The sequence below is a fragment of the Microtus oregoni genome, unplaced genomic scaffold (assembly GCF_018167655.1).
Source record: "Microtus oregoni isolate MIOR12 unplaced genomic scaffold, Mior012 000002F_ref0000024, whole genome shotgun sequence".
In the NCBI taxonomy this organism is placed as follows: Eukaryota; Metazoa; Chordata; class Mammalia; order Rodentia; family Cricetidae; genus Microtus; species Microtus oregoni.
The window spans coordinates 38,469,654-38,495,250 of NW_024543061.1; the positions used below are offsets into that span (position 1 = coordinate 38,469,654).

The 25,597-nt window shown below is 45.3% G+C and overlaps 1 protein-coding gene across 5 annotated transcripts in view; it reads right to left on the bottom strand.

Annotated features, from left to right (window-relative positions):
- Positions 1 to 25,597, bottom strand: part of Frmd4b (FERM domain containing 4B) — a 188,411-nt gene that overhangs the window by 109,870 nt on the left and 52,944 nt on the right. For 4 of the 5 annotated variants that reach the window (XM_041640430.1, XM_041640423.1, XM_041640414.1 and 1 more), the window contains exons 2-4: positions 16,854 to 16,919; positions 15,508 to 15,602; positions 8,021 to 8,113 (exon numbers count right to left, since the gene is read on the bottom strand). In XM_041640430.1, the coding sequence (XP_041496364.1) occupies positions 8,021 to 8,113; positions 15,508 to 15,602; positions 16,854 to 16,919 (254 nt within the window). Of the gene's footprint in view, positions 1 to 8,020; positions 8,114 to 15,507; positions 15,603 to 16,853; positions 16,920 to 22,918; positions 22,938 to 25,597 lie in introns of those variants that run through there. The other variant, XM_041640435.1, reaches the window with a different exon arrangement.

The following is a 25,597-nucleotide window of genomic DNA, read 5'->3' on the forward strand; positions in this document are numbered from 1 at the left end:
TTCCTGCATTTCCAGACAGGCGAGGGGAGCCAGACAGGACATCAGCTGAGCCTGTAGGAGCCTGCCCTCTTGCTCTTCTTCTCAAAGGAAACTGAGTTTTCCAAACTCTCTAGAAGGGCTTGTGTGAGGAGTGTAAGGACCTTGCTGTGACCTGAGAGGGGACAGGAGTGAGCATCCCCAGGGTCTGTTTATTAAGTGCTTGTGTCTTCAAAGCAGGGTGCTCTCAACCTCCGGAGGGCAAGCAAAGGCTATGGTTTTGCAAGGATCTGTCTGGGAAGCGAAGCAGGGGAGGCACGTCTGACGGAAAGAGGCCAGCTGGGTTTGGTGACTAATTAAGACAAATGCTAAGGCCCACCACCCCAAGCAGAGAGGCCTGGGTCAGACCCAAGCCAGACAGCCTCAAATCTTCCACAGTGAAAGGCTGTATTTCACCTAATGACTGTTTTACCTACTCAGCACATGGAGGCAGAGTCTGTGACTTAAAACCCACAAACACCTAACGTGCGTTGCAAGCCTCCCTCGCCGTTAACATGTGATGATTCAACAGACCCTCACGCCAGATTAGCAGGACGTGTTTTGTTTCTACCAAGGGCTACACGGCTGAGAAGTAAAAAAGCTGGGACAGGAGTAAGGAGTGAGGGAAAGCCTGCTGTCCATGGTGGGGGACTGAGAGACGTGGATGGGGAGTTTCGGTTATCAGAACTTGGGGTTTGGGGAGAAGGTTGGCAGCAGTGGGTGAGGCCAGGAATTCCTTTCAGCACTTTACAGCCAGCCATAGACAACCTGGGCCCAAATACCAGCTCTTGGGAAACCCTAAACAAAGGAGCACACATTTAATTTGAAAAGTTTATTATCTTTGCTATTCCGGTGTGTGTATCTGTGCGTGTGTGTCTGTGTGTCTGTGTGTGTGTGTATCTGTGTATGTGTGTCTGTGTGTGTGTGTCTGTGTGTGTGTGTGTCTGTGTGTGTGTGTATTTGTGTGTGTGTCTGTGTGTGTGTCTGTGTGTGCGTGTATTTGTGTGTGTGTGTATCTGTGTGTGTGTCTGTGTGTGTGTGTATCTGTGTGTGTGTCTGTGTGTATGTGAGGTGTTCGGGCCACCACAGTGTGCATGTGGTAGTCAGTGGACAATTTTGTAGACTTGGCTCTCTTCTTCCACTTTTACATGGGTTCTGGGGGTTAAACTCAGGTCACCAGGCTTTTAGGGCATTTGCTTGCTCAGCCATGTCACTGGCCCTAACATTTTAACTTTTTATTTTATGGTTTCTTCTACCCTTCACAACACTAGTTATTTTATTTTATGGCATCCTAAGGCTTCTTTCTTCATTGGCCTGACACACACACACAGAGAGGGGGTGGGGGAGAGCACAGGTATTCATCTCTGGCCTGTTTTTTAAAAGCTGGCTACAGTAGTCAGAAACAGCCTGCTTATTTGATCAAGAAGCATAAATGTAAATCTGTAAGAAACTTAAGAAACTTGAGACTGGAAATGAGTTGAGTTTCTGTGTCTTTCTTGAACTTGAATTAGGATGGTGTAACTTCACAAATGGAAACCAACACACACCACCTGGAGGTTCCGAATTGGTCTGGCCACTGACAGGGTCATGGTAGATAGTAAATGACTCACAGTTACTCCCAGGTTCTGGGATGCTCCAAATCCAGAAGGGATTGACTTCAGGGCTAAAGAAAGACTCACATCCCCGCCCACCCTCTGCTAAGCCATGAGGGAGAAGTCTGATCCTCCTCTGGACTTTTAAATCACATTCCTCTTTAACAATTCCTATTGCCCTGTTACTGTCACCCACCTCCTCAATGGCTGTGAGATAATTCACGGGATCCTGTCATAGCCACGGTAGAGTTTCTTTTTATTTCTCTTTGTATTTGAATAAAAAAAAACAAGGTTTGTTCAATAATTTACTGCTGTCCATTGCAGGGAGAATTTAAAGAGATGTCAACGATTCATCACCAACGTCATTCCACTCTGAAATTTAACCCCTGCTCACATCTGAAACTCCCTTTTCTTCTTGAATGATTTGCTTATTTTTATTTCATGTGCATTGGTGTTGTGACTGCATGTATGTCTGTGTAGGGCTGCCAGCTGCCCTGGAGCTGGAGTTCAGACAGTTGTCAGCCACCACCGCTGTGGTCATGGTGCTCCTTAAAGTAGAACTCATTCCTTGTTCTTCAATATTTGGAGACAAGATCTTGCTGTGCAGCCTAGGCTGGCCTTGGACTCAGGATTCTCTTTCTTTGGCCTCCCGAGTGCTGGTATTGGAGGATATATACAACCATAGCTGGTCCATCTCATTGCAGAGGCCTAACTTCTAAAGGCAGGCCAGAGGATGAGATGGCAAAGCACAAAGTGTTCAGGAGGCTTTCAAAGGCTCCTTGCTCCCAGCCATTCAGAAAAAAAAAAGGTAATATTTTCCTCTCATATTTCCTAACAGAATTCTCCTTCAAGCTGAAGAGTGTTCAGTCCTGAGTGTCCCTAACAATGCTTTAGGGTGCCACAGGGAGAACTTGCATAGTATGGGACAAAGCAACTATGAGGAGGAAAAGAAAGGAGGAGAAACACACACACACACAGAATGGAGAACCTAAGAGCTATTCAGGGGCTAAGGCTTGGGAAAGTTACTGAGGTCCCAGCGGGTGGATCAGTGTGGTACCAAACTGTACCAGCCCTGCTGCCCTCCCCTGAGGGATTGGGAGCCTTCCCAGTGAGGTCAGGCCAGGCCCTGCACTTCTGTTTAAATCAAGCTTGTAATGGCTCACTCACTATCAGCTTTACACATGCTCACATCTGGGCTCTATTACCAAAAAGGCATATGTTTGCCAAAGATAATTTACAGCTGTGAGATAGCAACCCCCAGTCTCGGAGGAGAAATCCCCAGAAGTCTGAGGGAGTTTTCGCTCACATGGAGATGGCTCGCCTTTATAAATTATGGCCGCCCATTCACAAATGGGTCATAAGCATAATTTTCTTTCTTTCTTTCTTTCTTTTTTCTTTCTTTCTCTCTCTCTCTCTTTCTTTCTTTATTTGCATAAACCCTAAAATTAGAAAAAAAGACACGAATTTTTATATTTGCAGATGGTCTTGTAAAGTCAGTTTACTTTGTCTGCTTCCTCTTGCATTCTCATAAGTCCTTCCTGAAGGTCTCATTCGTCATCCCCAAGTTACTACAGCATAGTCTCCTCCCGTCTCTCACTTCTTTCCTGGACCTTTGTGACTCCTTCCTACTTTGGTTTCTCCCAGCACCCCCACCTCTCACTCTCACCCCATTCCACTCAGCACCAGAGGCCCAGCAAGTCTGCTGCAGAAACTGTGGTGCAATTACTCTCTTAAGCCTTCTGCAACCAGTGCTTTGCCCCTGAACTCCAAGCTGCCGTGGAGGCCACTCTGGCCTCTGGGTTCTCTCCAGCCACACAGCTCCCTGCCAGGCATGCTCCCACTGCCCAGCCTGCTTATTCTCCTGGCCTGGCATGAACCTCCCCCCAAGATCTGATACTTCCTTGCCTCATCTCCTGTTCTTTGCTGCTAACAGCTTCTGCGATAGGATGCCTTGGGCCACTCTCCTTCACCCAGCAGCCTGGCTGCACTGACACTTCTGTTCTCCATCCTGAAAGCATGTTCTTTTTCCAGAATCTCTTCCAGAAGAGACTCTACACATTCATTTCTTTAGTGCCAGTGTCCTCCCAGTGTGGCTGGGAGAGCAGGACACTGTCACTACCACTTACGGCAATGCCAGCACCAGCACAAGACCAGACCCAGGGTAGGAACCTGGTAACTACCAGATGAATGGGCACAGCAATTAACGTAGGAATGGCTGTCCACCTTCAGATGAGGGTGGCAGAGCTGCTTCCTCATGCATGGTTGTATCTCCTGAGCAGAAGCAATAAATAATGAAGAAAAAGAAGGAAAGGAGAAATGCTTATTTGAGGTTCAGTGTAGCTCCTTTCACATGGTTTCCTGCCCCTGGAATATTTCTAAAACATACCAACGTAACAGAGGAATCCTGAGGTCCTCTCGATACTCTATTCATATCTGTCATAAATACATGCTGATTCTTATTTGTTCAGACACAACCTGCCTTATCATGTAGGCGCCCGGAAGACAAGGCAGACGAGGACAATCCTAAGAACATTGACTTAATGAAGTTGTGATTCACCGGGGTTGGGGGAGGACAAGGATAGAGGGGTTCAGCCACAGAACCCTGTCCAGGGCACACCAGCAGAACTGGGACCAGGACTGAGGGTGAGGTGGAGGCTTTGGTTCTAAAGGGGAGAGTGAGTGTATAGCTTGACAATTTTTCCAAAAATGATGATACTGGTCCCCAGCCCTCCCTCCGGAGGAAATGAAACACAGCATATGCATGCTCATATCCCTTTCTTACAGCTGGCTGCGAGACGCCAGACTCGCTTATCCTATCTCTAGTGTCAGCATTTGGGTATTTCCAATTGTTTGCATTAAGAATTACAGTGACGTGCATGGACACTGGAAGAGATCTTTTCTGACTGTGTGCTAACTCATCATCTAGATGGCCACGTATGAAGGGCCCTTGTACTCTGTGCACTAGAACATCACCCGATGTCTACCCATAAGGGGCCCCGTGTTCTGTATCCCAGTATGTCACTGACACCCATGCAGGAGGGGTCCTGTGCTGTGTGTCTCCTCCATACATCACCTGCTGTCTATGCATGAGGATATCCCTGGACCTGTACCACAGCACATTACCTGCCATCCATGCATAAAAGACCTCTGGACTTTCAGATACCTTTACAGTGTCCAAAGATCAAATCAGTCACGTAATACCTTTGGTTGCGTTTGTGTGACTGTCAGTGTGTGTGTGTGTGTGTGTGTGTCTGTGTGTGTGTGTGAGTGAGTGAGTATGCACTCAGGTGTTGTTCCTTAGGGGGCTGCCCACGTTGTGTGTGTGTGTGCGCGCGTGCGTGCGTGTGTACATAATATTCCCCATCTCTACCAGCACCCAGACAGTCTCTCTCACTACCTGGAGTTCCCTAAGCAGGCTGGCTGACCAACAAGCCCCAGGGATCCACCTGTTTAGGCTTCATTGAAGCTAGTATTACAAATGAGTATCATCATACCTAGGCTTTTTTATAAATTTTTATTTTTTAATTTTTGTTGGAATTCCCTGCTTCTATTCTCTAGTCAACGCAGGTAACCTAACGGGTTCTTTCCTCAGATAGAAATGTCACCAACAATTCTGTATTCTTTCATTGGAGGTGTGAGACCTTCAGACAAACAAGTGTGTGTGACAAAAGTCATTCTCTAGCTGTCCCTGCACTGGATCCTCTGATCCGTGATCTCAGTGAAGTCCATTCAGAGTCCAGAGAGTTCTATCCTGCCTCACCATTTCTTTAGCCAGAGTAACAACAGCTGCTTAATTGGAATAATAAAGGCTATGATGATATCACTGTCTTGTTGGGAGGATGAATTACATGAATCATTAAAACCTTGATAAGGGTTTCAAATACGCTAGCAGAGAGGAGAAAGTTAACACCAAGTGGTTACAGGACAATTGAGATAACGCGCTAAGTAGGGGCTGAAGCCCCAGGAACAAGCCAGCAACTGCTGTGGAATCCCAGGAACCTGTTGGAAAAGATAGCGTGGCCTTGTGAAGGACGACAGCCAGGAAGGGAAGGCAGGGTTTGCGCTGTGGAATTTTCAGACACACGCTTGACCACAGCAGCTGTCAAAAACAGGCACACAAATGTGGTCACTAAACAAATGACACTTGTTAAGATTGTCCGAAGACACAATGCCTTTGCTGAGCAGAAACAAGGCCTGTGCACACAAGGATTAATGCGGAGGAATGCTGAGGGTGCCCAGACTTTAGCATAGCCAGGAGCAGCCCATGTGCTTACAGGAGGCTGGACAGCTGCGGAATGCAAGAGCAAAGAAACAGAACTTTCTTTCTCCTTAGTAGGATATAAACCACAAGCCAGGAAACTGAAAGGAGAGGCAGAGGCTGAAGCTGGTGGAGAGGAACTTCTCTTTATCTGAGTTTGAACTGTCCACAGTGATAACTTCCTCATGGACAGGCACCTCATTGGCATGGAGCCACTTTCCCTTTGCATTCTGACTCCTGTTCAATGCCAGCAGGCAGCTTTCTCCTTGCTTCTGGCTGTTCCTCCTTTTCTCTTGTCCTGGGCACACAGGTCTCACTCACTGTGTTTCAGTAAACTCCAGGTTTTCTTTAGGATCTTTGGGCACTTCTCCAGCCATGACTTACACTTAAACAAGTCATCTCTATGTGCCCCCCTTCTTGGGCATTAATAAAATTCTTAGGGGTTTGGGGACGCAGCTTAGTGGTGGAGCATAGACTTAGTACAGGCAACACCCTGGATTCAATCCCCAGCACCATTAAACGCCAACCAACAACAAATAGGGTTAAGGGCAAGAAAAAAAATCTCATGCAGAGCTCATAAAATTTAATTTTATGTGACATGTGTCATGGAAGCTAGAAGAGGGTACCAGATCCTCTGGGACTGGAGTTATGGAAGGTTTGAAGCCATCATGTGGGTGCTGGGAATCAAACTCAGATCCTCTGGAAGAGCAGCCAGTGCTCTTAACTACTGAGTCATCTCTCCAGACCCCAAAATCAAATATTGAGAAAATGAACACCAACAAGAACAAGGCTCCCCTCCCCCACCCCAGGGCTATGAACACACCACAGGCAAGCTAAGACTCAGCAACTCTCAGTAGTTAGTTTGCATAAGAACCACAGTTTTAAAAAAGGGTGAGATACAGTATTTTTGTGCTTCTGAATTCCATGGAGCAGATGAATTACAATAGTATTTGTAAAATGGTATCATCACTTACTTTGCCTCAACATCATAGGAAGGAGGAGGAAAAGGAGGGAAAGAAGGGAGGGAGAGAAGGGGGAGTAGGAAGAGGAAAAGAAAGGAGGAGGAGGGAAAAGAAGATGGGGTTCCCAACATCATAGTATAAAACGAGATGTATCTTCCTCACTAAAATTAAACTTAATCTTAGACTAGTCTTCTGATGGAATTAGCTTAAAATGATTTTACACTTATTATTTTGTGTGTGGCTGCATGCACGAGGATGTCAGGTAAACTGTTGGAGTAGGTTTTCTTTGTCCCCCGGGGAGGTTCTAGGTATCAAACCCAGGCTGCCACACTTGGCAGATGGTGCCTTTCCCATCTGTCGCATCTGAACCAGTTTTATGAAAATAAAATCTCCCAGCCGTACAAATTGGTTGTAGAGCTGTTTCTTAGGTTTCAGGCAGGGGCAGGGTTACCACAGAAGGAGCTGTGGGCTCCACTGGTAATGTTTGGTATCTTAAGCTATAGAAGGGGCAGGAAGGCCAGTCTTCAAGCATTCCATTTCTCTTAGATTGGTAGTAGTTAATGCTAAAATATTTTCCTGGGCCAGCTCTGAGAAGTCCCTGATTCAGTTAAATGCATCCGTTTCAGGACCTCGTTAAGGGACTTTCCCAAACAGAGCTCATAGAGCATGCAAGGGCTGTGAGAGTTACCCTTGTCTGACTCTGCCTGAAACAATTCGGGTCTCTGAGGCGTTAGGAGAATTTCTCTGGGGATTTGTTTGCATTGTATCTTCCACGTCAATTAAGACATGGAATCGTATCAAACTCAATTGTTTCCACATCTCTAGCCCACATTATTCCAACATAAAATATAACAGTACATGTTTCAGATTTCAGAGTCGAAGAATCCTAAGTTTACTGAATAAAATTTTTCTTCAGAATTAAGAAATAAAATACATCTCTCAGGTTTCTCAGTATTACATTTAATCTAAGAATCTTTGAGGGATAAAGCAAGATGCTTCCCTCCTTTATCTTTAAAGAAAACAAATCTACGCAGTATCTATGGTAACCGAGACAGTAGACAATCTCTTTCACGTGGTCCTGTTCTCAAGGGGTCTACTCTCTTTTTATTCACTGTCTCTGGTGACTAGAAATGTTGAAAAATAGAAGTTAAAAACCAAAGAAGGAGGTGAATGCTGGATGCGCCCACACGTACCTGACAGCAAAGTGTAGAATAGCTGGGCCAGGCTTCTTAGGCAAATCGTGCTCCAGAACTCTGTGGTCTAGCTGCAGCCAGTTCTCTTGACCCCTGTGAGCAGAAGCAAAAGCAAAGGATGGCATGGTAATTTCAGCAACACACAGTGCTGGCAAAGCTGCCTGGAAAGAGCGTGCTTGCATGCCAGGCAGGGATACCACGGGCTGTGAGGCCACCGCCACCATTTCTCTCAAACCTTTTGAACCTGTCTACTTCTAAACTAGTGTTTGCAATGGGAGGAGTTTGCCAAGAAGAACTTACACATTTGAAGAATAACCTATACATTGAAAACACTCACTTTGATAGCTAAAAGTCTGGAAATAACATGAATATCTATAGGGTATTGTTTCAGTAACGATCTAAATGTATGCAGAGAAGTGCAATGCAGTCATAAAACAAGCTGGAGAGACTGCTTACAAAATTGTTTGGAACAATTTCCCTGATATAGATCTGAAATTAGCACTTGAGAGGCAGAGGCAGGGAGATCTCTGAGTTCGAGGCCCGTCCAATCTACAAATCAAGTTCTAGGAAGCCAGGGCTACACAGAGAAACCCTGTCTTTGAAAACCAACCAACCAACCAACCAACCAAACAAACAAACAAACAAAAACCTTAAATTAAAACAGCAAGATTCCCTGGGCATGGTGATGGTGATGCATGCCTTCAATACTAGCACTTGGGCATGGGGTGGGTGGAGGCAAATGGATCTCTGTGAGTTCAAAACTACCTTGATCGATACAAGAAGTCTGGGCCAACTGGGAATATTCAGTGAAATCTTGTTTCAAACAAAATCAGTAAAATAAATTTAAAATTTTAATAAAGTGAATAACAGTAAGTATAACATATCACCCATAGTGCTTTTTATTTATGGAAACAAAGCCTTGGTGTAGCCCAGGTTTGCTCTACCATCCCTTGCTTGCCCATTTTTTTTTTTTTGAAGGTAAAAAGTTTTCTATATTTCAAAGGACACCATCATCTGGGCAAAATGACAGCCTAGAAAACAGGGAAAGATTTAAACCAATTATAAACACAACAGATAGATGGTTAATATCTAAAATTAAAAAGAATGAAGAGACTGAACATCAAGAAAACATATAACCCAATTTAAAAATGGTTTATAGAATAAGCAGAGGGCTCTCAAAAGATAGAACGCAAATGACTGAGAAACATTTAAAGAAATATTCAATATCCTTAGTCATAAGGGAAATGAACATTATAACTGCTTTGAGATTTCATCTTACACCAGTCAGGTTGTGCTTGCCCATTTTTAACCAGTGAAAATCCATATACATAGCATGCACATATTTAAAGAAAAACTTAGAGAATAAATAAGAAATGAATAGTGCTTTGGGAGATTAAGACACTGAACAAAATTAAATTAATCTTTAACTGTATATGAAAGGTTAAATGCAACATGTTTTAGTTATGAAAAAGGAAGTTTTCCATCAAGTCCAACACTGCAGTTTTCAATGCATGCTTGGGTCAGCCCCTTCTGGAATTATTTCTGTGGACACATGACTTACAGATGTTTAAGTATTTATTTTCCTCAGAGCCTCCCCAGTTCGCAGGTATAAACAGTTCTCTCAAGACCTTGACCTCTATGGTTCCACGCTCTGTGGATTGTTTACGTGATTTCCAAAGCTGCTCAACTGGCCCATCCATCTTAGAGCCTGCTTAAATGTTCTTACACTAAATCCAGTTTCAGAACCCACTTCTGGGGAGTGGGAAAGGAGTGTTGAATTCCAGCAAAATCTGTTACGAGCTAGAAAACATTTTCTAGTCTATTTTTGTCCTTGAATAAATAATTAAAAGACAAACTCAGGAAATTCCAAGCTGCCCTTCAATATAAGTAGATAGAAAAGGGACTGTAGAGATGCTCCGGCAGAGAAATACACTGGCTGCTCTTGCAGGGGATCTGGGGTTCAGTTTACAGCACCCACATGGTGGCTCATAACCAATCACCTGTAACTCCAGTTCTGGGGATTCCAGTGCCGCCTTCTGTCCTCCATGGGCCCTCTGTACATGGCACACACACATACATGCAGGCCAAACACACCTACACATAATATCCTTTAAGTATTAGAAACAAAGCGGTAGGAAAAATGGGTCCAAATAGTAACGGTATAAATAACAGCTACTCTTCAGTGAGCAAATGCTTTCTATCAGCTCTTAGGTCTCAGGTAGTCCATGTGTCTAGAAGTGAGCTCAAGCTGGACCATAGAAGGATTTCTGGCAGTCAGGTCTGATAAAAGCCAGCATTATTTGGGAATGTGTGAAAAAAAGCCCCTCCCACCCCCAAGGTAGTCATTCTCCTGGTTTCCAGCAGAAGGGACAAGGCTCTCCACTGATGCAATTGTGGTGGCACATCCAAGCCCATGCTGGCCTTCATGTCCCCCAGTTCCTACTCAAAAGTCCTTGATATACATTTCAAAGTCCATGCTAGCTTCCTGGCCTTTCCCTCCCCACAGCTACTGCCCTTATAATCAAGGCGATTTGTCCTTGCTCTCCCCCACTCTCTCGCTTCTCTAATAGACAACCCTGGCCATGTCCAGTCTGCTACTACTTCTCTCTGCTCTGGCCTCTCCCAGCTGCCTCTGGATATTTTCTTTCTCTTATTCATTATTAATAAAACCCATCTCCCTAACCATAGCATGGAGCAGCCCTTTCAGTGATTCCTTCACTGTGTCCCTCACACATCAACCAAGTTGGAAATCTTTATCTCTTAAGGTTGTGTCTTATAGTATATGTGCGAGGAAAATGGCAGGGCTGCGGTTTGAATCCAGGGCTTTCAATATTGGGTCCATGATATCAAGGGATTTCCTAACTCCTGTAACAACATTGGGCTCAGTTTATGTGCATCTGTTTTCATAATTACGAGACAAGGATGCTGGGAACTGCCCCAAGATTTCCTTGGTGGAACATTGGGGAACTTCTTAGAATTCATGATTTCGTGTGTAAGGAAAAAAACAAAAACAAAAACCAGAAGGCTGAAGTTAAAGGACTCCTACATTATATTTTGTCATATTTAATGTGACACTTATTTAAAGACACTTCAAAGTTGCTAAAGATAAAGGTTAAAATATGTGGAATGGTTAGGTTTAAGGTTAAAGATTAAAGTTAAAGGTTAAGGTTTAGGTTAAAGGTTAAAATCTGTGGCATGTCAGGTTCAAGGCTTTCCAAGTTTCATATGGCAGACCAGGCCAACTTTGAATCTTGAGATTATAGGCATGGACCACTACTAATACATAAATTGGATTTTAAAATTAGGATTTTTATAGTTCTAAGTCTGTTTATAGTCTTATCAACAGAATGAAAGTTCTAAAAATTGAGAAAGAAAATTACCTATGTCTAAATACTAGGATATAATATTGCCCATTTTATGTTTTTATTTTGCCGTTTTTAAGTATTTTCCTCAATAATGATGAGATATAATTAATTAAAAAATTAACCAATCAATCAAACGACAACAAAACAAAGAAAAACACCAAAGACAAGCACTTATAACCATAAGCCTCGTGTTCTCTTTGGTTCAGAGTCTATGCCGTGGAAGCCCCATTGTCTCAGGTCCACCAGAAAGGACAGGGATCCAAAGCTATTGTTGTATTGTAAAGCCTATTTGTTATTTCTTCATCAGCAAAGGTCACTGGGCAAAGCTTTTCCGAATGGGTGAAGGGGGCGGGGGCGGGGGGGGGAGGTGACAGAAGGGCGCCTTGTGAGGAAGGAGGGCTGAGACTGCCCTCTAGGGGTGGCCGACCATCCTGCATACAGAGCTGGGGAGCCTAGGTAAGGGCAGCCTCAGGAATTCCATCCCCCCTCTGTCAGGAATTTGCTTTACTTGGTCGGCATTGCTGCCTTTGTTACATAACTGTGGTCTGTTTCCCCATCTCTCTTCTGGCTCCCTGAGCTGGGGTAAAGAGTCATTGACTGGGTCCCTTCCCGCTTTCCTTCCTCCGTTGAGCTTGCCACCGTCTCAAGGCTGATGTGGCACTGGAGCTGGAAAATGCAACTCAGCCAGTGCCCTGGGAGGGATAGTGGTTTCACGGGGGTGGACAGAAAGGGAGCGATGGGGGAAAAAAACCTTCCAAAAATATTTACCAAACAAAGAACCAGGTTTGTGACCAAGACTTTCCGAAGAGACACCCTTAGACGTAACAAACATGTTTCCAGGCTCTTTTGGAAAGGTGGAAATATCCAAGACCTTCTTTCTCCCAGAAAAGACCAACTCATACTCCTGAAAACAAACACAGGTGGAGCCAGGGGACACCTTCCCCAGCTGTCTGTAATTCAGACATGAGGTGTTGTCTGTTACCTGTAGGGGAGTTGGGGCACACAAGGTTCCTGGGAAGGCTGGAAGGTTTGACTTTTGTGGCCCAAGAATGTATTGGAAGGGAGCCCACAAATCCCAGGGTAGACAAGGAAGATGGTGGCCCAAGTCATGCAAGGAAATCATTCATACTGTCCTGCCTCGCTTTTTGGTGTGTGTGATGTGCACGGGTGTGGTGTGCTCGTACGTGGATTTGCGGAATCCAGAAGAGCGCGCTGGGCATCTTGTTCTATCACTCTCTGTCATACTCCCTGTGGCATGGTTTGTGATTGCACCAGGAGTTAGGCTAGCAGCCAGTAGGTTCCAGCCATGTGCCCTCCTCTTCCTTACACAGTGCCACATTACGGATGCATGTGACCACACCCAGTTTCCACCTGGGTCCTAGGACTTAGAATTCAGGTACTCATGATTGTGCAGCAAGCGCTCTTACCAGTGAACCCTCTCTACAGCCCCTTTCTTTCTGGCTAGAGTTTTATACACAACCTAGGCTGGCCAGAATTTGAAGTACAGCTTCCAGGCTGGGATCGCAGCTAGGCAGCACCATGCTCAGATCTTTCTCTTTTTCTCTCTGAAGCAAGTTAGAACGTCTGGACAAAGCACTGTGCTTGGGGCTTCCCCAGCAGCCTGTCGCATGGTCTGGACCCTTCTTCCCAGTACTGACACTGTAGCTCTAAGGCTTGCTCCTCCACCATAGGTAGTCCTTCAGTGGCTGCAGGTGCATTGCCATCTCCGTGATCCATGGGGCTCACCCATGGGTGGTTTTGTCCTTTGCTCACTCCTTAGTCCCTCTTCGAGCTGGTGTCTTTCCACTGAGCAAGCGCACAGCATTGGGTTTTGTTTCAAGTGATGCTTGCCTGGGATGCTACCTCCTTTTCACCCCTGTGGAACCTGTGGACCTGGCCCAATTCTAGAGAACTGGGAGAGCACTCCAGTGCCCTGAAAAGCCTCTCTTGCATGTGTGCCTGTGTGCTGGACTCTATGTGTCTTACTTAACAGGCCTGAAATACAGAATGCTAGCACTCTATTCTGGGCCCCTTATAGGGCATTTGCCATAAAAGGACTATTCTTATATGCAGGTTATAGATATGAAACATGAGTGTCAGCAATGTCAAACACTGCTGTCTGATCACACAGCTACAGGATTCTGGGTCGTTCCCACCTCACTCTTAGCGCTAATCTTGGACCTCTTTTCTTCCTGCTTTCTGCACTCTGCCACAATGGCTTTCCCTACTTTTCTTAAAAACTAAACCAAGTCAAGCATGATGGCATATATCTACAATCCCAGAGGCAGAGGTAGCAGGATCAGGAGTTCAAGGCCAGCCTGGACTACCTGAGGTCCCGTCTCAAACAAACATCATATTAAAACAAAACACTGGGTTCCATCTTTGGACAATCAGGCTTTTGTTTGCAGAGCTGGTTCCTGGTGTTTGATGCACTCTGTCTTCCAGCCACCATCCTGGCCCACTCTATCTAAAACTGCCCCTCCCCAGCTTTCCTTCATACGGCTTTCCATCTGATCTCAGGGAACTTAGAGTTTCTGGTATCTTCTTATCATCTCTTTGCTTGTTAAACCAGACCACAAGCACTACAATATGAACTCTTGTAAGCAGGGAATCATAACTGCATTCCTCAAATCTAAATCCCCGGTACCTAGAATACCATCTGGTAGCTTGTGGACACTCAGGGAACATTTGCTAAACAAATAAATGCATTGTTCTAGTCTCCGGGCTTTTAGCTTCACCTTGATATGATCTCCTTCTAAATGATAGTGTTCGTAGCAATTACAGTTCATAGCATATCATTCAGCTGTGATGTATTTATGCCCATAGGTCTTATATCCTTTTTTTCACATGCAGATTCTGCCTACATGTGTGTGACTGCTTAAACACTGATTCATGTGAACTGCTATGGCTTTCTGGCTAGTATTGTGGAAAACGGACACATCCATTTCCTATTTTATCCAGCAGAGGGCAGACAATCAAGTCCCTCTCCACCAGTGATTCAGAGGATGAGGGTGATGGCACAGCGCTCCTCCTCCATCCCCCCACCCTACCCCACACTGGCTTCGGGTAAATCATCTTCAGGAAGCATTCTGAGTCTACTATAAGTTTTTTTTGGGGGGGGGTTGTACACCTCTAAACAAATATCTGGGTTTTACAGCCTGAGCTGAGGGGTTTGTTTAGATTTCGTGGAGGCCCTGGGTGAGAAATCCTTAGCCTGTACAAAAGTGTTAAAAACAAACTAAATCATTCCTGAGGTTATTTTCCTCCTGGTTCCACTGAACAACTGAAAACCACTTCCATCGTGAGAGTCACGGAAAGAACGTGGTGGCTGGCCAGCATATTTTGTGTCTGGAACATATTTTCTTGTATTTAAAGAACTCTTTGGAAAATATCTTCAGAAAAGGGAAGGATTCCTCTCATAACATATCAGGCCATATATAATATAGACAAATTAGGTTGCTATAAAACAGACAGACAGGGACACACACACACTCCAACATGTCAACGTAAAGAATGGAAATAGACGGAAAACAGGTGAACAACTTCCAGGGCAGCATGGAGACTTAGATTGTGGTGCGGTAAAGTGAATTCCATATTCAACTGTATATATTTTTAATTGGGCTTTAAACGTTCTAACCATTAATGCCAAAACATTAAGTTAGCTTCATGATACATATGAAGAACAACCTAGTGTTTCCATCACCGACATGAGTGAATTGGGGGCATTACCACACATTCAAAGACTCAAACTCATTAGCACACATTTTGAGGTTTTCTTGTTTCTTCATTTGTTGTTTCGCTATCCTGCTTCACAACCCTGGCAGGCCTGGAGCTCTTTATGCAGGCCAGGTGGCCTAGAACCTTCATCCTTCACCTGGCCTCCACTTCTCGAGGGCTGAGATGACAGGCATTTGCCACCACACCTGGTGATATTTGCAAGACTTTTAAAGGCTCCATGTTCCTTTCTTCCTCCTTTATGACGTTTGTAGGGGAAAATTTCCATACTGAGACACTTATAGCTAAGCAGGACACAAATACTTTCTCCCTTGTCGCCAACCGTGAGAATCAGCAAGCGTGTTAACTCAGGCCTGAGGCAAAGGCGTGAAAACCCAGAGTACTTACGTGTCATCGATAAACGTGATTCCAAAGTACTCCTTCTCTTTGAGGTTGAAATGCGACGCCACCAGGTCCAGCAGCTCTCTTGATAAAAGCTTGGGCTGTCAAAACACAAATCTGATTAGCAGCGATTTGCTTGCCCATCTCTCCCGCTGCTGTCACCTCTCACCTGCCCTAAATCATCAAAAGAAGCTTTTGCTTGCTTGTGTGGTTTTTAAAATATCATTCTTCATGCCATTGTCACCACTAAGCTCTGAGAACCCAGTTTAAGAAGGAACTGCCTGTGAGCTTTGGGGATACTACGGGCCTGGTGGGAAGAAGTATGGCTTGGAATTTGCCAGGATGTCCAACTGATGACTGATGTTGGTCGTGCAGGAACCAGGGAAGCAGGGTCTCCCTTCTGAGCCCTGAGCCTAACAGTCAGGGGTACATAGTGATGGTCTGAAGACTGACTGCTCCTGTTCGAGGAGATGGAATGGTGGGGGTAGTAAGGAAAGGAAGTCAGGAAAAAAGGGAGGAGAAAGACAACAAGAGGGGAGAGAAGGGACGCGGAAGAAAAGAAGGGGTCAGGGAGGAAGGAGAGAAGCAGGCAGAAATCTGGATTAAAAGCTGGTCAAACTACTGTGTGGGTCCTAATTCTCTAATTCTTTTTAAAGACTTACTCATTTTATTTTATGTGTGGTGTGTTCTTTTTACATGTATGTTTGTGCATGCTTGGTGCCTGCACAGGTCAGAATGGGAGTTTTGGATGGCTGTGAGCCACCATGTGGGTGCTGGGAATCGAACCTGGAATAGGCACTCTGACCTACTGAGTCATCTCTCCAACTCTTCTTCTGTCTATTTTAATTGCAATGTGGGTGCAGTAGGTGAGGGACAAGGCTCAATGAGAAAGCTGAGCTGAGTTGGTTTTGACAAGGCATCAAGGCTAGCCATAGGTATAGTCTACCCACAGGAATTCAGCCTTTTTTGTCTGTTTGTTTGTTTCTGTTGTTGTTGTTGTTATTGTTGCTTTAAAAAAATCTTTGGGCCAGGATTGGGTAAATAGAAGGAAAATCACAAACAAGTAAAATACATACAACTCATTCTAGCATCATAGGTTTTGCAAAGAGCTTCTGCTCATACATAGAAAGCAGCTTGACTCGTCAGCATTCTTTCAGGAACAATGAGCTACGATAAGTCATGAGAAGACCAAGTTTGCTGACCCCAGAGCTACCTCTCTCCCTCAGTCACTAAAGCTTTGAGTTCTAGGCACAGCTAGGTGAGCAGCCTCGACACAGGCCACCACGTTCCAGAGAGGGCAGAAAGGGGCTACCCCTGAGCATCTAATACCTACGTGAGCATCCAATACCTACCTGGACCAGCAGCTCCAGTCTCCTGTCATCCAGCAGGTGAACCTGGCAGTGCCTGCCTTCTGTCATCTGTGGGGACAAAAACATGGGGAGATCTGTCAGAGCCTGGTCTGTCAGTAAAATGCTGACTCACTTAATCGTACATGTGTCGCATTCCAGGGAACGCATTAGTGGGTCCCCAGGAAGCAGATGCACAACAGACTTGCGGTGTGACCGAACTGCAGTCTGCAAGCTGCATGAGGCCAAGGACAGCTATGACAGGGGCCCAATACAAAACCATGCTTACTTAAGACATTACGAGACTTAAAAACAAAAATTCAAAAAAAAAAAAAAAAAAACCAAAAACTAGATGGTACAGTTCTTGAATACACTTTGGAGCCGACAATGCTGTGCCACACTGTCAAAAGGCTGGATATGCCTAGGAGCATTCACGTGGATTTAAAGTAAGGAAAAGATGCAAAGCAATGACTACTTAATGTTTGGGGGGAACACCACCAACAGTAACAAAACGAATGCCCATATAGGCAACCAAGTTCACACAGGGCACAAGATCATGCGGAGAGATGAGGAAACTCCTTTCATCATGGCTGCGCTCTGGTAAATGCAATACTTGCATAGTACAAAGAGAAAAAGACGAGACTGAAGTTCAAATGCAAAGGCCTCAACTTTTGAACTCTCTGCGGTCGCCATCTATAGTTAGCAGTGAAGGTGTACGGTTGACAGTTTGACATATCAGTTTTCAATGTGCCATTTTTTTTATTGAAAACTGCAGTGCTGGGGATGAGCTGTTGTAATTTCTACCCTTCCCTTAATAAACTGACACTCCAAACCATCCCATCTGTAGATGCCACCACCCTGTCCCTTTGAGGACAACCTGGAGACCACCTCTATGTACACTTGTGATGTGAGCATGTGCAAATATTTCCTTTCTAAGACAGGGTGCTGTATAGTCTAGGCTGGCCCTAAACTTGTAACCTCATGGCCTGAGCATGCTGGGCAGTGGGGTAACAGATGGAAGCCATTGCTCCCATTTTGTCTGTGCTCTTTCCCCTCCCCTTGTGCAGTGCTGAGACTGAACTCAGAACCTCACACAGGTTAGGCAAATGCTCTACCACTGAACAACATTCCTAGCCCCTGGCTTATGCTTCTATATTTACATTTTTATTAAATATATATCCATATTAGATATATGTAATATTGTTATGTTCCTGCTGGGTGGCAGTAGTGGCACACGCCTTTAATCCCAGCACTCATGAGGCAGAGGCAGGTGGATCTCTCTAAGTTTGAGGCCAGCCTGGTCTACAGAGCAAGTTCTAGGATAGCCAGGGAAAGACAGAGAACCCTGTCTCAAAAAGACAAAAACAAACAGACAAACAAACAAAAAAAACCCAAAACCAAAAACCCGAACCCCCATGTGATACATATATGTATATATATTATATAGTTATGCTACACACCCAAATGAAACCATCATCCATGTAAACATATGTATGTACATGTATGTACACTCACATAAACTTTCAATTCAAGTGTGATTAAGCTAAGTCTCCTTCCGAGAGATACCCAGGCTGTCCTCAGCATCTCCCTGATATGAGAAAAGCTCAGTGCAATCTTCATGTCTATTTTTTGGCCACAAATGTGAGATTGTTGGGTTACATTTGAAAAGCTTGGAAAACATTCTTTTCCTTTCAGGTATTGTACAAAATTCAGACATTTTTTTTTAACCCAACATGAAAAGAAAAATTGAGTGGGGTGTGATGGTGCACACTTGCAGTGGGGAAGTGGAGGCAGGAAGATCAGGGGTTCAAGATCAGTACTGGCTACATAATGAATTCAAGTCCAGCCTGAGCTGCATGAAAGATTACTTCAAAAATTCAAAATGAATAAATGAATAAAAATGACCTTAGTGGTACATGATTGTGGTTCTAGCTATCCCTAGATATGAATGAGCAGATCACTGGAATACAGGAGTTTGAGACCAGCCTGAGCAACATAGTGAGACACTATCTGAAGAACAAGATAGACACCATTACTGAATACCAGCTGTGTACACGCATTGTCCGAGGTGTCTTATATACATCACCTTTGAGTTATAATAGTACATTCTGCAATTCCCTTTATTATTCACATTCAATAGATGAAGAAACAGAGGCTTGGGGTGAGTACAAGTAACCCATCTTCAATGCAAATTTCTGCACTCAGTTTTGATTGAACTCTGTTTTAAGCACCTGTGACCAAGCTTAGCGGGGAGTGATAGACACAAGACTCAAAGAAACCACAAAACAGGTGATAAGAGTTTAGTGGACAAGCTTCGCTTAGTTCATGGCCACTGATTACTCTCTTAACTAGGCAATTCCCAGGTCAAATACACACCTAGAGTGGCTAAATGGATGGAGATGTTAGTTCTGGTCACAGAGCTGGGCAATGTTATTATCCGGTCTCATCAGAGCTCCTCCAAAGGAGCTGGAGACATGCCATTGAGGAAAATGCTACAACTCACACAGTGGTTCAAGTTACTAAATTACCCATAATCCAAATACATTTTTTTCTCTTCTCTAAAAATGTATCCCTTGGCACACACCTTTAATCCCAGTCCTCAGCAGGCAGATCTCTGTTGAGTTCAAGGCCAACCTAGACTACAGAATGAATTCAAGGACAGCTAGTGCTATGCCCTGTGTCAAAAACAGAACAAACAATCAAAATTTTGTTTTGAGCCTTCCTCTAATCAATCAACATTTCTTTTCTCAACACGTAATTTTATTTTATTATTATTTTTGGTAGTATTATGAATATTATGAGATAGAGTCTCCTGTAGCCTACCTTGGCCTCTGGTTCCTATGTAGCCAAGAAAGACTTCATGATGTTTTGCCTCCAATTCCCAAGACCTGGATTACTCTAGACTATTAAACAATGAATGTATTTTTGATGTGACAATCTTTGCAGTGACATACAACTTGATCCTAGTTGAAAGAACCAGACATGGTCACTTGCCTCAATCAGAACTTCAATCCAAGAAGTCTGGAGTTGGATATGAAACCTTGACTGCTATGGATAAAATCATGCAGGAAGAATTCAGAGGACAAGTAGCTGAAGGAGGCATGAGAAGCCAGGTGGGCTCAGGGGAAAGCTTGGGAATGACTGTTGCTCTCTCATGTCTTTCCAGACAGTATTCAGGCTTCTGGTCTGCCTAAACCCATGTCTTTGCAGTCTACAAAACTGCTGAGATCAGAAGGATCTGCTTCCTTGCTCTGTGACACTGACTTGCACTGAATTTTACTTCTTCAAGTAAGACACACAGATTGCGTGGGGGATGGGTAAGGGTGGGTGTATCTTTGGAGGATCTGCCCATTTCCGCCTCCCATCTTACCATTCCTAAAATTATAGGAGCAGGCTTCTGTGTCCAGCTCTTTCCAGAGGTTCTGGTGAATCTCAGCTCAGGTCCTCATCCTTCCTGAGCAAGTACTTTACCAGGTAAGCCTTCTTTCCAGGCCACACATCACGGGTTTCCGTAATTAACCCAAACAAATTGTGTCCAAAGGTCAGACTCCAAAATGATGGCCCACACAGTCTTGCCTCAGAGAGACTAATCCATGGAAAGGAGAGTCTCTGACACCTCCCTGCATGGAACGGTAAGAGATGGTGAGGCCTAGGGCAGGAGGGCAGGGCAAGAGCCCACAGCAGTGTTTGTCTATACCCCGAGTATCCTGTTCAATATTCCCTGAATCCTTTCCCCTGCAGGAAGGAGCTTCTGAGAGGACATCAAAGGGTTGATTTGACTGACACTAGGAACAGAAAGGCCTGCCCTTGTCATTGACTTACACCAGAGCTTGAAAAGGGAGGCATGTATTTTGTTCATCAAAACAATGCTTAGGAAGAGATTTTAGCTGACAACAGAAACTAAGAGAAGTCATGAAATTCAAACTTCAAGGGAGAGCTTCTTTGACAAGAAAAAGATTTGGGAACACGGGGTTTGATTTCCTCCATGGCGGTATTGGCAGCACGGGGCCCGGTATTGTGGTTTGAGGTTCACCCCAGAGTAGGACCTGCAGGGAGTCATGCCAGATGAGTGAGCAAACCTTGACTCAGTAAAGTTTCATGGCACCAGGAAAGATATAGCAATACTGATGAAGGGCCTGCTCAGCACAGAGGAACTGCTCTCAGGAATTAACCTCGAGTGTCAATTCAGACAGATCAGTAAGCGTCTATTAGTGTTGTCTGCTTCTAGAAAGTCTGTGGGGGTGCTTCCAGAGACATTAGATCACAAGGGCTCCAACCCAATGAATGGAATAATCCTTGGATGAATTGATCGTTGTGTTAGGAGGTGCTAAGAGGCGAGAGGCAGCCTGTTTGGAGAAGGGAGATTGCTAGTGGAGTGTTGCTAGTTGGAGGCTGTGCCTTGTCTTGTCCCCTTCCTGCATGTGCTCATTGTTCTGCCCCCCAGCTGCAGTGAGGCGAAGAAGCTTCTCTCTAGCACAGCCTCCCATTCCCATAATGTTCTGTCCAAAGGTCAGACCAGGGGAGCCACAGTGGGCTGGATTCTCCTAGAGTAATCAGAACTCCAAAAAACATGTCCTCACATACGTGTGCACAGATCAACACATCCTCACATACGTGTGCACAGATCAACACATCCTCACAGACGTGTGCACAGATCAACACATCCTCACAGACGTGTGCACAGATCAACACATCCTCACAGACGTGTGCACAGATCAACACATCCTCACAGACGTGTGCACAGATCAACACATCCTCACAGACGTGTCCACAGATCAACACATCCTCACAAGCGTTCCCACAGACCACCAGGTCAAGACAATTGCTCAATTGAGACTTTTCTCACAGATTCCTCTAGGCTGTGGCAAGGTGACAGTTAATGCCAGGACACACCCTACTTCTCTGAAAACTGGGAAACAGGTAACCTTTTCTCAGCCTTATACATACTCATTTTAGGGAAGATCAACGGCAGGGCAAATTAGCAAGCCAGTTAAAAAGCACGTGACAGGAAAAACTGTGCAGAGCCGATAGGAAGAAATAGAGGAAGAGAAAGGACCACGGGTTCCTGCCGGCCTCCAGCATGGCTCACGGGGCCCTTCCGTGACCCAGGTGCTGCCACACAGTTAACCCCGAGACATCCCTGGGGCAGGAACGCTCATCGCTCCAACATCATGAGGGAAACCAAAGGCAAAGCCCTATGACCCACAAGATAAACAACAGAACTGGAGCTCAGCCGAAGACCCCGACTCTGCATGCGGCCCTGTATCTGGCATACACTGACAAACATGGGAAAGCCTTCCTGTGAGGACCATGGTAAAGGACCACGAGAACAGGTAGAAATGGAAAGACAGGACCACGAAGCAGTCATGGAAACTCATTCACTTCTAGATAAAAATACATGCATGGGAAAACACTCTGAACTAGGGAATTTATAAATAGAATAGGGAGAGCGTCTATTAATGGCCACTTGCTTGAGATAGGAGGAAAGTGAGGTCAGATTCACCCAAAGCCACACGAGTTATTAATGCTAGACCTGGGAATGAGAGCTGAACTCTGCCTCCTGAGTCAGAGCATAACTGATGCATATAAGTTACTCAGCTTCTTTAAAAATAAAAGCCATCTAATTCAAATGAACATTAGGTCAATAGGCCAGTTATAAATACACACATATATACGGTATATATACATATACCATAACAACAACAACAAAAAACTCCAACGCAGGCATGTCTCACTTATTTTAAAGCACGACTCTCAAAAATGCTTAATTTTTAAGTTTCAATCAGAACTCTGTTTAAGAGACAAGTATGTGGGATCCTTAATTATCTAAACCCAGAATCACCTTTGAGATCCACAGAGACCGTGGGAATAGTTTCAGAATTTGCCTCTAGCTGTCAACGACAGCTAAGAGCAGCGACTTCTCGAGTAAATTAAATATATATATTCAAACGTGATCGCTTTGGAGACCTTTGTGTAGCAGCCACCCAGACGATTCACCTTCTCCCACCTCTTCCCCACCCGACTCCAGGCATCTAGAGGTTAGACAGTGCATGCTGGGTTAGAACTCCCACCTCGGACTGTGTTTGCTTCCCAGCTGATAAGAGCGGGTCCTCAGCCTGCAAGCGCTGATAGCTGGTGCAAATGCTTTGTCCAGTGGCTCAGCTGTCATGTGGGGAAGAGCTACAGGGAAGTGAGAATCTGCTACGGGCTTGACCTCTGCTTCCAGAGCCCAGATGTGGCAGCACTTGGTGGGGTCCTGGTCTATGAGGGAGCACTCACCACCTGGACCGAGCCCCAGTCTCTCTACCTGACTGAGGAGATGTGAGAGGTGGGGAGCCATGGGGTGACAATGCCACACAGGCCAGAAGAGACCCACTTAGGAGGTCTGGGGTCAGACTAACAAGTAACAGGAAATAACAACTATGAAAAAAGCCAACTCCTAGCTGCCTTTGGTTTTGCTTTAGCTGATGTTTGGAACACAGAAACGCGAACACTTGATAAGGAAGCAGGAAGCTTCTTGTTTCCCCCTTTTTCTTCTGGTTCCCTATTGACTTCCTGAGACTCAGCAGAAGAGACCTGGCCTCCTGAAAATGACTTCGCAGGGCTTTGGGTGGTGTGACCCAGCTGAAGTCTGACGGGTTATCTGGATGAGTGCCCGGTCAGCTCTCAGGCCAGGTCCTTAGCTCCCACGCAACTGGGAAATCAATGGTCCTGTCACTGCGAGGACATGGTCGTAGGAGTGACACCTTCTAAATGAAGATTAGACCTCTCTGCTTTTCTATTTAGAGATGGCCAATCTCTTCCCACAGAAAATACCTAGAAACTAACTCCTCACTTGTGCTGACAAGAAAAGGCCTATGATAGTTAATATTGTCAACAGGCTTTGAAAACACCTAGGACACAGACCCCTAGGCATGCTTGTGAAGGAACCCAGATGGGTTACCAAGGCTTAGAAGGCGCATCTTAAATGTTGGTGGTAACATCCCATAGGCTGAGGTCTTGGACTGAATAAAAAGAAAGTGACCTAAGGGTCTGTGATGATGTCTGAGGCCTATGTTAGCACAGGGGGTCATTGGAGCCATTGAGTCAGCCCTGCCATTCATTGGCTCCGGGAGAGTAGGCTCTGCCCCTTGCTGGATACTGCAGCAGAAGAGCTGGTCCTGCCCCTCAGGGGAGAGCTGGACCCCTGCACTCAGAAAAGATGGTCCCACCCTTCACCACAGGCAAGCACCTGAGCTGATCCTGCAGTGGGGATGCAGGTGAGCTGACCCTTAGAGTTTGAGAGCAGCCAAGCTGACTCTGCCTCTTTCTTCTGCCATCTGGAGGCACGGGTAAAAGAAAGATGCCCTCCCACCCACCTACACACTCACCCTACCTGCGGCAGATGAGAGAGCTGGCCCTTGGGTCACAAGAGAGAACTAGTCCTGCCCCCTCACCAGCTGCAGGACACAAGAGAGCAGGCCCTGTACCCTGGCAGGGCAGCAGTAAAACTACCCCTGTTGTCAAGGGTATAGGTGATCCAGTCCTGAGGGCAAGGAGCAGAACTGACCCCACCTCCCCTTATGTCCCTTACAGCAATCAGGAGAGGGGTCCTGAGCCTTCCTTAAGCAAAACAGCAGAATTGGCCCTGATGGTGTGAGTGTGGGTGACAGGGATCTAGGGTCTGAGAGCAGGAGAAATGGCCCAGCTCCTTGCTGCAGGCTCCACCAGGTAAGCTAGCGGAGGCAGTGCTGGAGAGCCAGCTGTGCCAGAGCGTGATGATGAGGGAAAGCTGGCAGGCTGACCAACCCAGTTACCACCCAGACTCAGAACCAGAGCTATGAGTTGACCCACCCCAACGTCCACCTCATCCATGAACTGTTGGAGCAGGACTATGAAGAGGAGGAATCTACAGATCCAAAACAGCGGGGTATCCATGACACAGGACAACAACAGGATATCCCGGAGGAGCCTGGGTAAGAGTCCATCACCAGTGGAGTAGCAGACGACAGAGGCCCCAAGCCAAACCAATACGACTCATGGCAATGAACACTTGCAAGTATAGATGAATGACTAAAAGGTAAACTGTGTGACTCAATGGACCTCACTACAGCTTCCACGACAAGGTTCATCTCCCCCACCTTTTGTTTTAGTTTTGATCTATTGTTTTATTTGATTTTTGGTTTTTCATTTAAATTTGGTTTGATTGGGGGGGGGTTACAAGGCTAGAGGATGGATGAAAGGGGGTAGGGGAATAAGAGGGATCAGGATACATGATGTAAAATCTATAAAGAATCAATAAAAAGTTTTTTTTTAAAAAAAGAGTGAGCTGAGTACCAACCTTTCCTCCTCTGTCTTTCTCTCTCTCCTTCTCCCCCTCTCTCCTCCCCTCCTTTTTTCTCCCCATCTCCCCCTCTCTCTCTTTCCTTTCTCTTTTCTCCCCTCCTATCTCTCTCTCGTTTCTGACTATCGATTCAACATGACCAGCAGCCTCATTCTCTCGCTGCCTTGTCTTGCTGCTATGATGGACAGAACTGTGAGCCAGATAAGCCCTTCCTACCTTGAGCCATGCTTGTCAGGTGTTTTGTCATGATGCTAAGGAGAACAACGAACACCGGGCTCATCCCTTCTACTTTTATTTCTGTCTCACGATTGCCTCTGACTCAGCACAGCTGCATTGGCCTTCTTTACTTCAAATCAAACCCTTGGTCCTATGTTAAGGCTTCACATACGCTGTTCCATCTGCCTAGAGTGCCCTGCGCCCAATTCAA